Source organism: Microcaecilia unicolor, chromosome 9 (genome assembly GCF_901765095.1).
Source record: "Microcaecilia unicolor chromosome 9, aMicUni1.1, whole genome shotgun sequence".
In the NCBI taxonomy this organism is placed as follows: Eukaryota; Metazoa; Chordata; class Amphibia; order Gymnophiona; family Siphonopidae; genus Microcaecilia; species Microcaecilia unicolor.
The window spans coordinates 174,167,703-174,181,069 of NC_044039.1; the positions used below are offsets into that span (position 1 = coordinate 174,167,703).

The following is a 13,367-nucleotide window of genomic DNA, read 5'->3' on the forward strand; positions in this document are numbered from 1 at the left end:
TGAGGTTTTTATTAGAAACATCAACAGAGATTCACAGTGCATGCCAGCATTCAAACAGTGAGTCGAAATATATTGGTCAAAACAGCTGTCAAACTATAACTGCATTATAGAACTTTTGGCAGCCATCTTGGAAAACCAGTATCCAAGACAAAATAAAATCACCTCATCAAAGCTACTTGAGATGCGTTTACCAGGCTGGGTTGTTTTCACTACTTTTGCAGATTAGTTGCATTTGAAGCTTCCAAGTCCTCTCCAATGTAAACATCTGTTTGGTGTACAGAGCTGACCTAAGGTTGTCATGTGTGTTGAGTCATTTTTAAACAATCAAAATACTTATATCTCTGGAAGGCTAAGATACACATCTTTCACAATGACATAAGCAGTGTGTTTTTTCTAGCAAAAAAGGTGCCGGTACTCAAATGCCAGGCCTCCCTTCAGGGGTGGGGTGATTTCTGAGGGACCCATCCCACAACAGCCAGGCCCCCTTCAACCAGTGGCGTACCAAGGGGGGGCGGTCCACCCCGGGTGCACGCCATTGGGGGGGTGTCGCGCGCCTGTCGGCTCTTCGTTTTCATGCTCCCTTTGCCCCGGAACAAACTTGTTCCGGGGCAGAGGGAGCATGAAAATGAAGAGCCGGCAGGCGAGCGGCACTCCCCCCCCCCCCCAGCGGGCGTTGCACCCGGGGGGGGGGTTTCGCCGGGGGATCGAGCTGCACCCGGGGGGTTCTTTCACCTGGGGGGCGTCACGCTGTATCCGGAGGGGGACGCTGCACCCGGGGGGGCGGGGGCGCATCGGTGATCCGCCCCGGATGCCAGCCCCCCCAGGAACGCCACTGCCTGCAACCAGTCACAGTATCTATGACAAGGCAGAATTGGTGTGTAGAGCCTGAGCTCTTTCATTAAAACTTGGGAACCATGGGTCATTTTTAGCAGACAATGGACAAGGTGCTGGTACTCAGTACCCCCAAGTACCCCCTCAAAAAAAGCCCTGGACATAAGACTTTACAATACTATGAACATTCTTATATAAGACCCATGACAGAAGTGGGGAAGGGAAAGGCTTTAGTTCAAGCATTTTTCAGTTGTGGCTCAAGATGAGTTACAGTAGGTATTTTCCTATCCCTGAGAGGCTCACAATCTAAGTTTCCATTTGAGCAAATAGAGGGTTAAGTGACTTGTCGAAGATCACAAGGAGCCAGAGTGGGATTTGAACCTGGCTCCCATCTTGCTACTCTAACCATTAGGCTAAGAATTAACCCCACAGTAATAACCACAAACTCTGGTTTCTATCTGACAGGCTGTGTGTCAACCAGGTCAGTGCAGTCACTTGGTGGTAGTCCAAAATGGTCAAAATGTGTTAGGATACTAGATGTTTGGGTATCATCTACATTGGTATTGGTAGCTATTTTGACTATTTATTACAAGCTTTTCTAGTTAGATATAGAAAGAGGGTGTGTTAAGCTGAGTAAGTTAATAGATTCCGCTAACTCAACCTCCCCCAAAGAATGGAATATAAGGAGGAAGACGATAAAACTGTCCTGGATAAGAAGTGATACCCTACAAGCAGTCAAGCTCTATGACTGACAACTAGGATACACCCATATCTGTTTGGACAGGAATAGCTATTTGGACTGCCTGGGGCAGTTGAATTTTTTCTGCTGTCATCTACTACATTATTGTGTCATTTGGAATCCCAAAAGATGAACCGTTGCTTTCCTTTTGGAAGTAAAGACGTTTTCTCACAATAAAGTAAATGAGTGCATTCAGTTACATGTGCCTTACAGATATAAGTGCAGAGAAAAGTGTCACTTATAGATGCATAAGTACATTACACACTATTCTATAAGGTCGCATATATGTGCTACGCACACATATGAGCGGAGCATGGGACAGACATGGTTGCCACTTACATGTGCACCTTATAGAATACTGTCAGTTACATGAGATGCCTGCTGCACTGAGGCACACCATTCACACCTGACACTGACCTGGTATAACTGGGTGCAGCTCAATTTTGACGCAGGTTTACCTTAGCATTCTATAATGGAATCTGGGTGCCCATTATAGAATAGGCACATCCCACACAACACTGGGGCACCTAACGGGGAGCACCTATTTATAGAATTGCCACCAATAGTTTCATGCAGTAAAACTCTTCTGTTTGTGCATTTATGCCATCAAAAATGTAACACAATTCAACCCTTCAAGCACTGAAGTACATTGAAAGCTGGCATCATGTTTTCCATAACTACTTCATCTTCTTAGTATTGGCACTGCTCTGATGCATAATTCTTAACGGTGAGAATCCCACACTCGATAGTCCAAGCTATGCTATTAGAAGTTTGCCTCTTCCTCGTTCCTTGTGCTCGAAGGGTCTGCCATGCTGTCATCCGTCCTGTTGCAGTATGACAGTGTCCAAAAGAACATCATCTTTTACATGACCAGAACTAGCATGCTGAGCTGCACTCCTGGGTCTTTCCTTTTCTTTACTGGCTTTTACCTTTTCACGGAAGTCTTTCACAATTTTCTTTTCAGTGTCTTCCAAATACTCAGTCAATAAATTGAAAAGAAGAGCAAGCCATGCTAGTCCAAAAATTAGCCAAATAGCAACCAATGCTCGGTAATAGCGATAATATTTTCTGTCCGGATGTGAACCTGAATGGTGAGAGAAGAAAGTCAAGTGCTTTGAAAAAAACCTCGCATTAAATTGTGCCATTTTTATTCTTTTTTTTTTTCACCAACAGAACATTGGAAAGAATTTATACATAAGGGTGGAAAATGTCTGTCAGTCTGGGACAAAATAACTCTCCAAAAATTTAATGGAAACCCAAGTTTGGCATGGGATAAGGAGGACAACCAATGAAAAGACATGTGGAGGGGCATTTTCGAAAGGGACATCCTCGTTTCGATTTGGACGTCCTCGCAAAATGTCCCAATCCAGGGGCAGGGAAACCCGTATTTTCAAAACAAGATAGACGTCCATCATTCGTTTCGATAATACGATCAGGGATGTCCAAATCCTGAAATTTGGTCATCATTAGAGATGGTCATCCCTAGACATGGTCATTTCTGATTTTCAGTGATTTTCAAAACCAAGGACGTCCTTCTCAGAACAAATGCAAGCCATTTAGTTGTGGGAGGAGCCAGCATTTGTAGTGCATTGGTCCCCCTGACATGCCAGGACACCAACCGGGCACCCTAGGGGGCATTGCAGTGGACTTCATAAATTGCTCCCAGGTACATAGCTCCCTTACCTTGTGTGCTGAGCCCTCCCAACCCCCCCTAAAACCCACTACCCACAACTGTACACCACTATCATAGCCCTTACGGATGAAAGGGGGGCATCTAGATGTGGGTTTAGTGGGTTTCTGGTAGGTTTTGGAGGGCTTGCTGTTTCCTCCACAAATGTAATAGGTAGGGGGGATGGGCCTGGGTCCACCTGCCAGAAGTGCACTGCACCCACTAAAACTGCTTCAGTGCCTGCATACTGCTGTGATGGACCTGAGTATGACATCTGAGGCTAGCATAGAGGTTGGCAATCAATATTTTGAAAGATATTTTTTGAGGGTGGGAGGGGTTAGTGACCACTGGGGGAGTAAGGGAGGTCATCCCCGATTCTCTCTGATGGTCATCTGTTCATTTTTGGCACCTTTTAGTGCCTTAGTTTAAGAAAAACACGACCAGGTAAAGTCGTCCAAGTGTTCATCAGGGACGTCCTTGTTTCTTTCGATTATGGGTCAAGGACATCCAAGTGTTAGCCACGTCCAAGTCCCACCTTCGCTATGCCTCCAATACGCCCCCTTGAACTTTGGCCATCCCTGCAACGGAAAGCAGTTAGGGACATCCAAAATCGGTTTACGATTATACCGATTTGGACGACCTTGTGAGAAGGACGCCCATCTTCCCGATATATGTCCGAAAGATGGGCGTCCTTCTCTTTTGAAAATGAGCCCAATAGGGTAATTTTCAGCAGTAGTGGTCAACATAGTAATTAAACACAGAGTACTTAAATTAATACATGTATTCAGTGGCACTATATATACAGTGTGATTTTGGGAAGTTCTACATGGGAGAAAGTAACTCTTTTTTAGTTAAACTACATTGGTTACCAGTCCAAGCCAGAATACTATTTAACTTGTTAACTTTGACCTATAAGACTTTTATAAACTGGTGCCATCTTATATTTGGTGGAATTAATTGCACTAGCTTATAATTTATGATCAACCAATGCATATAAACTGAGGCTTCCTGTGTCCAAAACCTTTGCCTAAAGACAACTCATGACACATAGTCTGTTGTACAGCTGAAATAAGTTAGAACTTAGATTGGCCCCTACCTATGTATCTTTTAGAGGGGGTTTGGAGACTTGGCAATTTTATGATACATATGTGACTATTTATATAGGGGCCCCTTTACTAAGCTGCGTAATCATCTATGCGCGCCCAACTTGCGCCAAAATGGAATTACCACATGGCTACCACATCGCCCTTGTAGTAATTTTATTTTTGGCACGTGTCCGCTACACATGCCCCCAAAATATTTGGCGCGCATATGTCATTACCTCAATTAGGGGCCCTTTTACTACGCTGCGTAGGTGCCTACGTGCGCCAATTCAGAACTACCGACCAGCTACCATGTGGCCCGGGTGGTAAATTCATTTTTTACGCTCACCCACTATGCACACCGGAAAGTTTCCGGTGCGTAGCGCTAACTGGGTGCTAATTAGCATTGTACGTGCACTGACAATTACCGCCCAGTTAACGCGTGAGACCTTACCGCTAAATGAATGGGTGGCGGTAAGGTCTCAGGCTCAAAATGAATGTGTGCCAATTTTCATTTTGCTGCATGTCCATTTTCAGCCCCCCCCCCCCCCCAAAAGGCCTCTTTTTGCAGGTGCGCTGAAAAATGGACCTGCACGCACCCAATACACGCGTCTACACTAGTGCAGGCCACTTTTCGCTGCACCTTAGTAAAAGGACCTATAAGCTAGCTGGATACTGGTTTGAATATCACCACTATTTGGATGGCATGGCCAATCCGGATATTCAGTACTGGCTGCAATCCAGGTCTGATGCTGCATATCCATATTTTATTTAACTACCATACCCGACAAAAGTAAAAAACCAGGTAATGCTGATAGCATCGACTGAATATCAGACAGAAAATAAACATGTAAGATCCTTCAAAAGGCACCCAACTGCTCCCTTTCAAAAACAGAGCTATTCCAAGGAAGGTACTGCAAATGGTGTTTTTCATCAACCTGACATGTACTACAAACAGGAATGAAGAATTCTGTCACCTTGTATGTTTTCTCCTTGGTTTATGTATACCAAAGTACGCGGTCTTTCCACAGACATGTGAAACCTTTGCTACGCAGTATTTCTTTCATCGTACCTTAATTGCTCATTAAGTCATATAAATGTAATATCTGCTTTGCTAATGGAAAATTTGGAAGCGTTAGGCACGCTGTCGGACAACATCTGTTTCAGCATGGAAATGGAACGGTTTCCAAGCATTAGCAGGGTTGGCGTTTTTACAATACAGCAGCGAGAGTTCAAGTATAAACCAGAAGAACATCTTCCACTCTGCATCAGATGTTCTAGATCTCCACTACCTTTTTTCTAAATTGCAGCTTCTTGCTGTCAATAACTCCCATAACGAAAAAAAAATCCTAAAACATACCCTCAAAGAAATAAAATAAGAAAAAGCTTTTTTTAAATAAGTTCACATCACAACATACCACGGAGTTAAAGTATCAACAATTGTTTTAATTTCGCACTGGCATTTTTTCACTAAAAAAAATCTGAGATATTTCATGGATAAATCTTAACAGTTTTTGTAGCAGCAGCAAGACTGGTGCAAAGGTTTGCTGTATTTACTTCTTGTCTCTACTCGTACGTTATAGATAAATGTAGATGATATTTTATCACTCAGGTGCCCTTTTACAAAGGTGTGTAAGGACCTAACTCGCTTGCAGCGTGCGTCAAATTGGCATTACTGCCCAGCTAGCGTGTGCGCCTGGTGCTAATTCTGAATTTGGGTGTGCCAAAAACCCATGTTAGAAAACAATTTTCTATTTCCACCACGGAGGCGTCCTCGGCGGTAATCGGCAGTTGGCGTGCGCTGGATGTGTGAGCTACGGTAAGGGCTTCACGCATTACGCAGGTAATTATGAGCCCTTACCGCTAAGTCAATGGGTGGTGTTAAGAGCTCAGGCCCATAGACGCATGCTGGTTTCATTTTGTCGAACGTCCATTTCTTGGCCCCAAAAACCTCCTTTTTTCCAGATGTGGGAAGAGAAATGGTCCAGCACACATCCAATAACCGCGCCACACTACCGCAGGCCACTTTGTGGAGCGCCATTTGTAAAAGGGCCCCTCAATGCATAATGAAGTTCTGGAATTTGTTGCCAGAGGATGTGGTACAAGCATAGCCACCGAGGGGGGGGGGCAGGGGGGGCAAAATTCCCCGGGCTCAGGCCTCCAAGGGGAGCCTGGCACCCACAGTCCCACCCGCCCTCCGTGGTCGACCGTCTGCCACCGGGGGCCGGGCCCCCTGTATTTAAATCACAGTGCCCTCTTCACCTTCATGTGAAAGGTGCTGCAGGCAGCAGCAGATCGCCTCCCTTTGGGCCTTTTTCCCTCCCTGTGTCCCGCCCTCATCTGACATAACTGTCCCTTCGAGCGGGCGTGACACAAAGAGGGAAGGAGGGCCGAAGGGAGGCGATCTGCTGCTGCCTGCAGCACTTTCATAAGGAGGTTAGAGGTGCTGTGATTTCAACTGCAGGGGGCCTGTCCCGGTGGCGAACGGAGGTGGGGGGGGGGGCCGGTGGAGGGGGGAGCGGCAGGGGCGGGGTCCTGCGGGCGGCCTTGCCCCGGGCCCGGCCCAGTCTCTCGGCGGCCCTGGGTACAAGTAGTTTGCACATGGCTCATTTCCCCTTTCCTCTATTCGCAGATTCAGGTATGTCTGTTGTGGGGGGTGGGGTGGGGACTCAGTTGAAACAGCCATGGTAAATGTAGCAGGGGTTGTTTGAATGGGAATAGTAACTAGAGTTGCCAGTAAGCTCCAGATTCACCCAATAGGGTTGATCAAGTCCAGGTGTTACCCTATTGCATGCAGGGACTTGTAGTTCCGATCTTCAAACTGGATTCCCTAAGAAAAGTAACACTACAAGTCCCTGCATGCCATAGGGTAAACCTGGGTCAACTTTGTTGGGTGAATCTGGAGCCAGTTGGCAATCATATTAGTGACTATTGGGGTATATGTATACAAAAGTAACAAACACAAAAAAAGGAAGCTCGCTTGAAGTCAACCTCAGAAATGCAACCAAAAGCGAGCGTAAACTTTGATATGAATTAACACCATACAGTTGAAAAGTAAAAGTCAAAAACAGGGGAAAAGACCTCAGAAAGTGGTGACCTTCCACTCCAGAACTGGAGTGACTGAATCGTCCTGGTCACAGTTCTTTTCTATGGTTGTGCAAAACTAATTATATCTCTTTTTTTTATTTTTCTTTTTGCATTGTGTAAATACCAGAAATCGTGGCAAGAATAAAAGAAATTATATCTAAACAACCAGCGCTTCCCATTGCCAGACTGTAATTAATACAGTAATGTGAGAGTTCAACTGGACTTAACTGGCTGTGAGCTTGACTGCATATGGTAGTCACGGAAGGCTCCAAACCCAATGGACCCATTTCACCAAAGGGCTCTTCAGGGGATACAGGATACCAATATTGTCAATGCAGGTTCGGACTCAGCAGTGGCGCTTGACAGGTACTACATCTTATAATGCTCAAGTGCTGGGGTCTGCCTCTCTCCTGCTCTTGATGGGACCCAGGTGATCGCTTCCCGACAGGAGAGAGAAAACTCCGGCGCTGAGCATGTGCAACATGAGGGGAAAAGCAGGCAACGTAGTGGAGAACAGCTCTGGAGGAAGACTTCTGCTGGCGGGGCTTAGGGAACCCCGCCAGCCAAGGTATGTGGAGTTGCGGCAAGCGGCAGGGAGGTGGGGCAAAATGTGCCCCCCCCCACGTTGGGCGCCAGCCGCCCCACCATTTTTGTGCTTTGTCTACGCAGCAGTCCGGGGGGGGGGGGGGGGGCAGCGATGATCCTGGATCGGGGCCTGGCAGTGGCAGCCCTGCCTCGGTCCCAGCTCAGTCTCTTGGCGGCCTTGCTAAGTTGCAGAGGAAGCTGCAGCTTTTGCAGTGTACAGCTGCTAGGCTCATTTTTACTTTGGGCAGGTCTAAAAGAGAAACACCCCTGTTAGATTTTTTACACTGGCTTCCAGTCAATGCGAGAATAGCTTTTAAAAAGGAAGTTTGATTTTTAAATCATTTTATAGGTTGAACTCCGAAGGGGTTACTAAGATTTTACATTTTTTGCTAGTAATCGGCTAGCAGCACATACAATTGATAAGATGAAACTCAGCTTTCCTTCCCTGAAAGGAGTTAAATGAAACAGGCTGAGCTGTCTTTTCCCTTTCAGGGAGCTAGGTTATGGAATAGTTTCCCTCGGCAGCTTAGAGAACTATCTTCCTACCTCTTATTTCGGAAATTTCTTAAAACATATCTTTATTCTAAATGATGTTAATTATGTTTCATTAATGGTGTATTATTATACTTTGTAGCTTCCCTCTATTGTTGGGGTTTATTCTTTTTGTGAACATAAGATCGTTAATGGTATAATATGGTATGATGTAACATATATTTATCACCAAAAGGAAAAATTAGCTGTTTATATGTAGGGATGTGAGAGTGGGAAGTCAGAGCATGAAGGAATGCATGTATGTGTCATGGGGCATGTGTGCATATCATGGGGCATGCATGCATGTATGTGTGTCTGTCTCTCATGGGAGTGGGTGGGTGCGAATTAGGCCTATATATGTTGTTGTGAGCATATAGGTTTCTCCTCCATTTCACGTTCTGCTGTTCCTCCCATCTTTTTGCACCATTCCCCCTCCCTTTCCTGTCCATCCTCCCTCTTGCGGTCTTCACCTTCCCTGCTACCTTCCTTTCACTATCCCTCCGCCACTTTCACTCTTTCCTCTCCCTGCACTCCCCCCTTCTCCAAACAGCTACTCTTCAACTTAACTTCTATTTTTTTTTTTTTTTTTTTTTTTTACCATGGCTGCGGCAGTGCCGGAGGGGAGCTGATCTCATTTTTTGGCAGTAAATGTTTTGCTGCAATCTGCAGCGCTATCTCTTGTTCAGGGGAATGGCATCTTGTGTCCCCACCTCCCACGGCTGCTGCTGAGTTCCCCGACTATCTACTTTGAGAGGGGAGAAGACCTTGGCGTAGCCACCTCCCATGGCTCCTGCTCACTTCCATGCAGGCTCAACCCCTCTGGGAAATGGGACTTGGCTCTGCCATCTGTGGCTCCTGTCCAGTTCCCCCATGACTCAGCTTCCTCCTTCATCAGGACCTGGCCTCCCCACCACTCACAGTTTCTTCATTGTTCCTTCTCTGCTGGTTTAATTTGCAAATAGGAAATGTTGTAGTCTTGTTATTATCGATTGCAAATGATCCACCAGCTAAAACAATTTCTTAGCAAATTCTCTTTGGTAAAGATTGTACATGCTCTAGTTACCAGCAGGCTGGATTATTGTAGTTTGCTTTTTCAAGGACTGACTAGGACCAGTCTGAAAAGACTAGAACTTGTACATAATACAGTGGCACATCTGGTGGTTGGAGGTAGTGGCGTAGGAAGGGGGGCCGGTCTGCCCCGGGTGCACGCCGCTGGGGGGGGGGGGGTGTCAGCTCCGCTGGTTCACTGCTCTCTCTGCCCCAGAAAAGGTTACTTCCTGTTCCGAGGCAGAGAGAGAGCAGGGAACCAGCGGAGCCGACGCAGCTCCCAGCGACGTGTACTCGGGGCGGAGCGGCCCTCCCTCCCGCCCCCTTTGGTAAGAATGCGCTCCGGGGGGTGTGCATGTGCCAAGGGGGGTGCATGCGTGCGCCGAGGGGGAGTGCGCAGTGGCGAACCGCCTCGGGTGTCAGCCGCTCTCGCTACGGCACTGGTTGGAGGAATAAAGACTGATCACATCTCTCCACTTTTGGCTGAACTACATTGGTTGCCCACTTCAGCAAGGATTACTTTTAAGTTGCTGTTCCTAGTTTATAAGACCTTTTGTATGGGCACCCCCAAATATTTTCCTATTGTGCTTAGTAAGCGAGTATCTCAACAATTATATCACTCATCTCAGTGTTGCTTGCTCCAGCTTCCAGGGACCAGTATTGATTATCTGGGTCTGGAGTAGCTCCCAGGAGTGGGACTTGGATAGCTACTCGAGTAACTTAGGACAACCATGCCATTGGTATGGAGAAGATTTCATGAGTGACTGTCAGTCCTGCATATTGAGGACCTTGACAGTGTGCTTCTCTCTGCCCAGATAAATCATTAGGAGCTCTTTTTACTAAGGTGAGATGAAAAATGCCTTGCAGTAGTGTAGGCGCGGGTTTTGGGCGCACACCAATCCATTTCTCAGCACTCCTGTAAAAAAGGCCTTTTTAAAATTTTTGCCGAAAATGGATGTGCGGCAAGATTAAAATTGCTGCACGTCCATTTTGGGTCTGCGACCTTACCACCAGCCATTGACCTAGCGGTAAAGTCTCACGCAGTAACTGGGTGGTAATGACCTACGCTCACCAACTGCCACTTGGCACACGTCCGATACGTGCATCCAAAAATAAAAATTATTTTTCAGCCACGCTTATCGGATGCACGCCAAAAATGAGATTACCACAAGAACCAAGCGGTAGCCATGAAGTAGCTTCATTTTGGTGTGCACTGGGTGCGAGTAGACGCTTACACAGCTTAGTAAAAGAGCCCCTAGGACTGCACCAAGTGGTGACCATTATCAACCCTATCCCAGGATAGAACCCCCCCCCCCCCCCATCCCTTGCTAGTGAGCATATTGGACAGAGGGCCCATGAAAAGGGCACAGTGTAGAAAATATTGCATAAAACTTGTGTTCAATTCTGGTCACTGCATCTCAAAAAAGATATAGTGGAATTAGAAAAGGTTCAGAGAAGGGCGACGAAAATGATAAAGGGGATGGGACGACTTCCCTATGAGAAAAGACTAAAGCGGCTAGGGCTCTTCAGCTTGGAGAAAAGACAGAGAGGTCTATAAAATAATGAGGAGTGGAAAGGGTAGACATGAATCATCTGTTTACTATTTCCAAATATACTAGGTCTAGGGGGCATTAAAAGAAGCTACAAAGCAGTAAATTTAAAATGAATCAGAGAATTTTTCTTCACTCAATGTGTAATTAAACTCTGGAATTCGTTGCCAGAGAATGTGGTAAAGGCAGTTAGCTTAGCAGGGTTTAAAAAAAGGTTTGGACGGCTTCCTAAAGGAAAAGTCCATAGACCATTATTAAATTGGACTTGGGGAAAATCCACTATTTCTGGGATAAGCATCATAAAATGTTTTGTACTTTTTTGGGGATCTTGCCAGGTATTTGTGACCTGGCTTGGCCACTGTTGGAAACAGGATACTGGACTTGATGGACCTTTGGTCTGTCCCAGTATGGTAATACTTATGTACTTATGTAACTATACTAAGGGGCCCTTTTACTAAGCTGCATAAGCGTCTACGCACACCCAATGTGCGCCAAAATGGAGTTACCGCACTGCTACCATGTGGCTCTTGCAATAATTTCATTTTTGCCACGCATCTGATATGCACGGCCAAAATTTGGCGTGCATAGGTCATTACCGCCCGATTACCATGTGAGACTTTACCACATGGTGGTAAGGTCGCAGACCCAAAATGGATGCACGGCAATTTTGATTTAGTCGCACGTCCATTTTCGGCAAAAATTTTAAAAAGGCCTTTTTTACAGGAGTGCTGAAAAATGGATTGGCCCGTGCCCAAAACTCGGGCCAACACTACCGCAAGCCATTTTTCAGCACACCTTAGTATTTTTCAGCACACCTTAGTAAAGGGACTCCTAAATTTTGTTTTAGGCTAGACTAAATACTGACTGAAATCAGGGTGCCATGTCCAGGTATAGTTTACATTTATAGAAATCTCTTTAGATGTCCACAATGCACACTCTATTTCAACACATAGCAATTCTAGAAATAATTTAAAGAAATTGCACCGATGTTCTTACCTGCTACGTAATCCCCAAACCCAATGGTACTTAGGGAGATGAATGCATAATAAACCCCTTCCCTGTAGGTCCATCCTTCCATGTCCATGAAGAATATAGGTGGTATGCCCAGAAATGCTATGATCCCAGTCACCAGGAAAAAGAGCATGGTAAGAATCTTCACCTTTTTCTGAAAAAAGAATAAATAGTGCATATAATCCAATTCACCCAAAATATCAGTCACTACAGTAGGTATATCATACTTACAAATAAGAAATCCAAATTAATTCAGGTCATATTCAGTCTACAATTACAGTTTCAAATCAAATTAAATACTAACTTGTTGGCCTCTAGTATCCCCACTTCAGTGTTCAATGCAGTGTACAAAGTAGACGATAAAATACAAAATTAGTTCAAATTACAAACATAACAAAAAAATCCTATTAATAAACATTTTTAGGAAATAAAAAGGTTTTCACCTTCTTCCTAAAAATAACATAGTTATATTCTGTCCTAATATAAGGAGGAGGAAAATTCCACAATGATACTCTCAATACTGAAAATATGGAATTTACCATTTTCAAAAACTTAGCATTTTTATAAAAAGGTGGGCGTAAAATCAACTGATCTCGAACACGCAGAGAAATGTCCAATAATGAGTGAAGTAAGTTTAATCTTGAAACTTAATTCTCTCATTAACAGGGAACCAATTTAATTTCCCAATGTATGTTGTAATACTGCTATATCTGTTACGTTTTAAAATTAGTCTTACCGCTGTGTTCTGTATCAGCTGCAATTTTTTAAGATTGTTAGAAAACAAGCCAAAAAACAGGACATTACAATAATCCAAATGAGGTAGTATAAGCATTTGAGCTAACAGAGCATAAGCACGCTGGTTAAAGAAAGGCCTAACTAAACATAACTGCCTCATTTGAAAGACTGTTGTCCTCCAAAGTTGATTAATATGTGGTCCACAGGTTAAGGAGGAATCAAGAAAAAAAAAAGCCCAACCATCTCTCCTTATCAAATCAAGGCAGTTTACAATTTAAAAAATAAACACAATCATTTGAGAAAAGAACTCCATAAATCATGATAGGGCAGACCTAACACATACAATCTCAAACCTCATCCAATTCCATTCTTTTTCCTTACCATATCCATTTCTCTTCTACCCTTCCCTTCCCTTCCCATCCCATCCCTTAATATGCTTGCCAAGCATCTGCCCTATGTAAAAGAGCATTATTTTCCACATTCATCAATATATCTTTTTT

At 44.8% G+C, this 13,367-nt stretch overlaps 1 protein-coding gene across 1 annotated transcript in view; it reads right to left on the bottom strand.

Annotated features, from left to right (window-relative positions):
* Nucleotides 1-1,171: 1,171 nt before the first annotated feature.
* Nucleotides 1,172-13,367, bottom strand: part of LOC115478066 (potassium channel subfamily K member 16-like) — a 34,582-nt gene continuing 22,386 nt past the window's right edge. Inside the window, exons 4-5 of the mRNA XM_030215297.1 lie at nt 12,118-12,286; nt 1,172-2,654 (exon numbers count right to left, since the gene is read on the bottom strand). Of these exons, the coding sequence (XP_030071157.1) occupies nt 2,386-2,654; nt 12,118-12,286 (438 nt within the window). The 3' untranslated portion in view covers nt 1,172-2,385. The remainder of the gene's footprint in view (nt 2,655-12,117; nt 12,287-13,367) is intronic.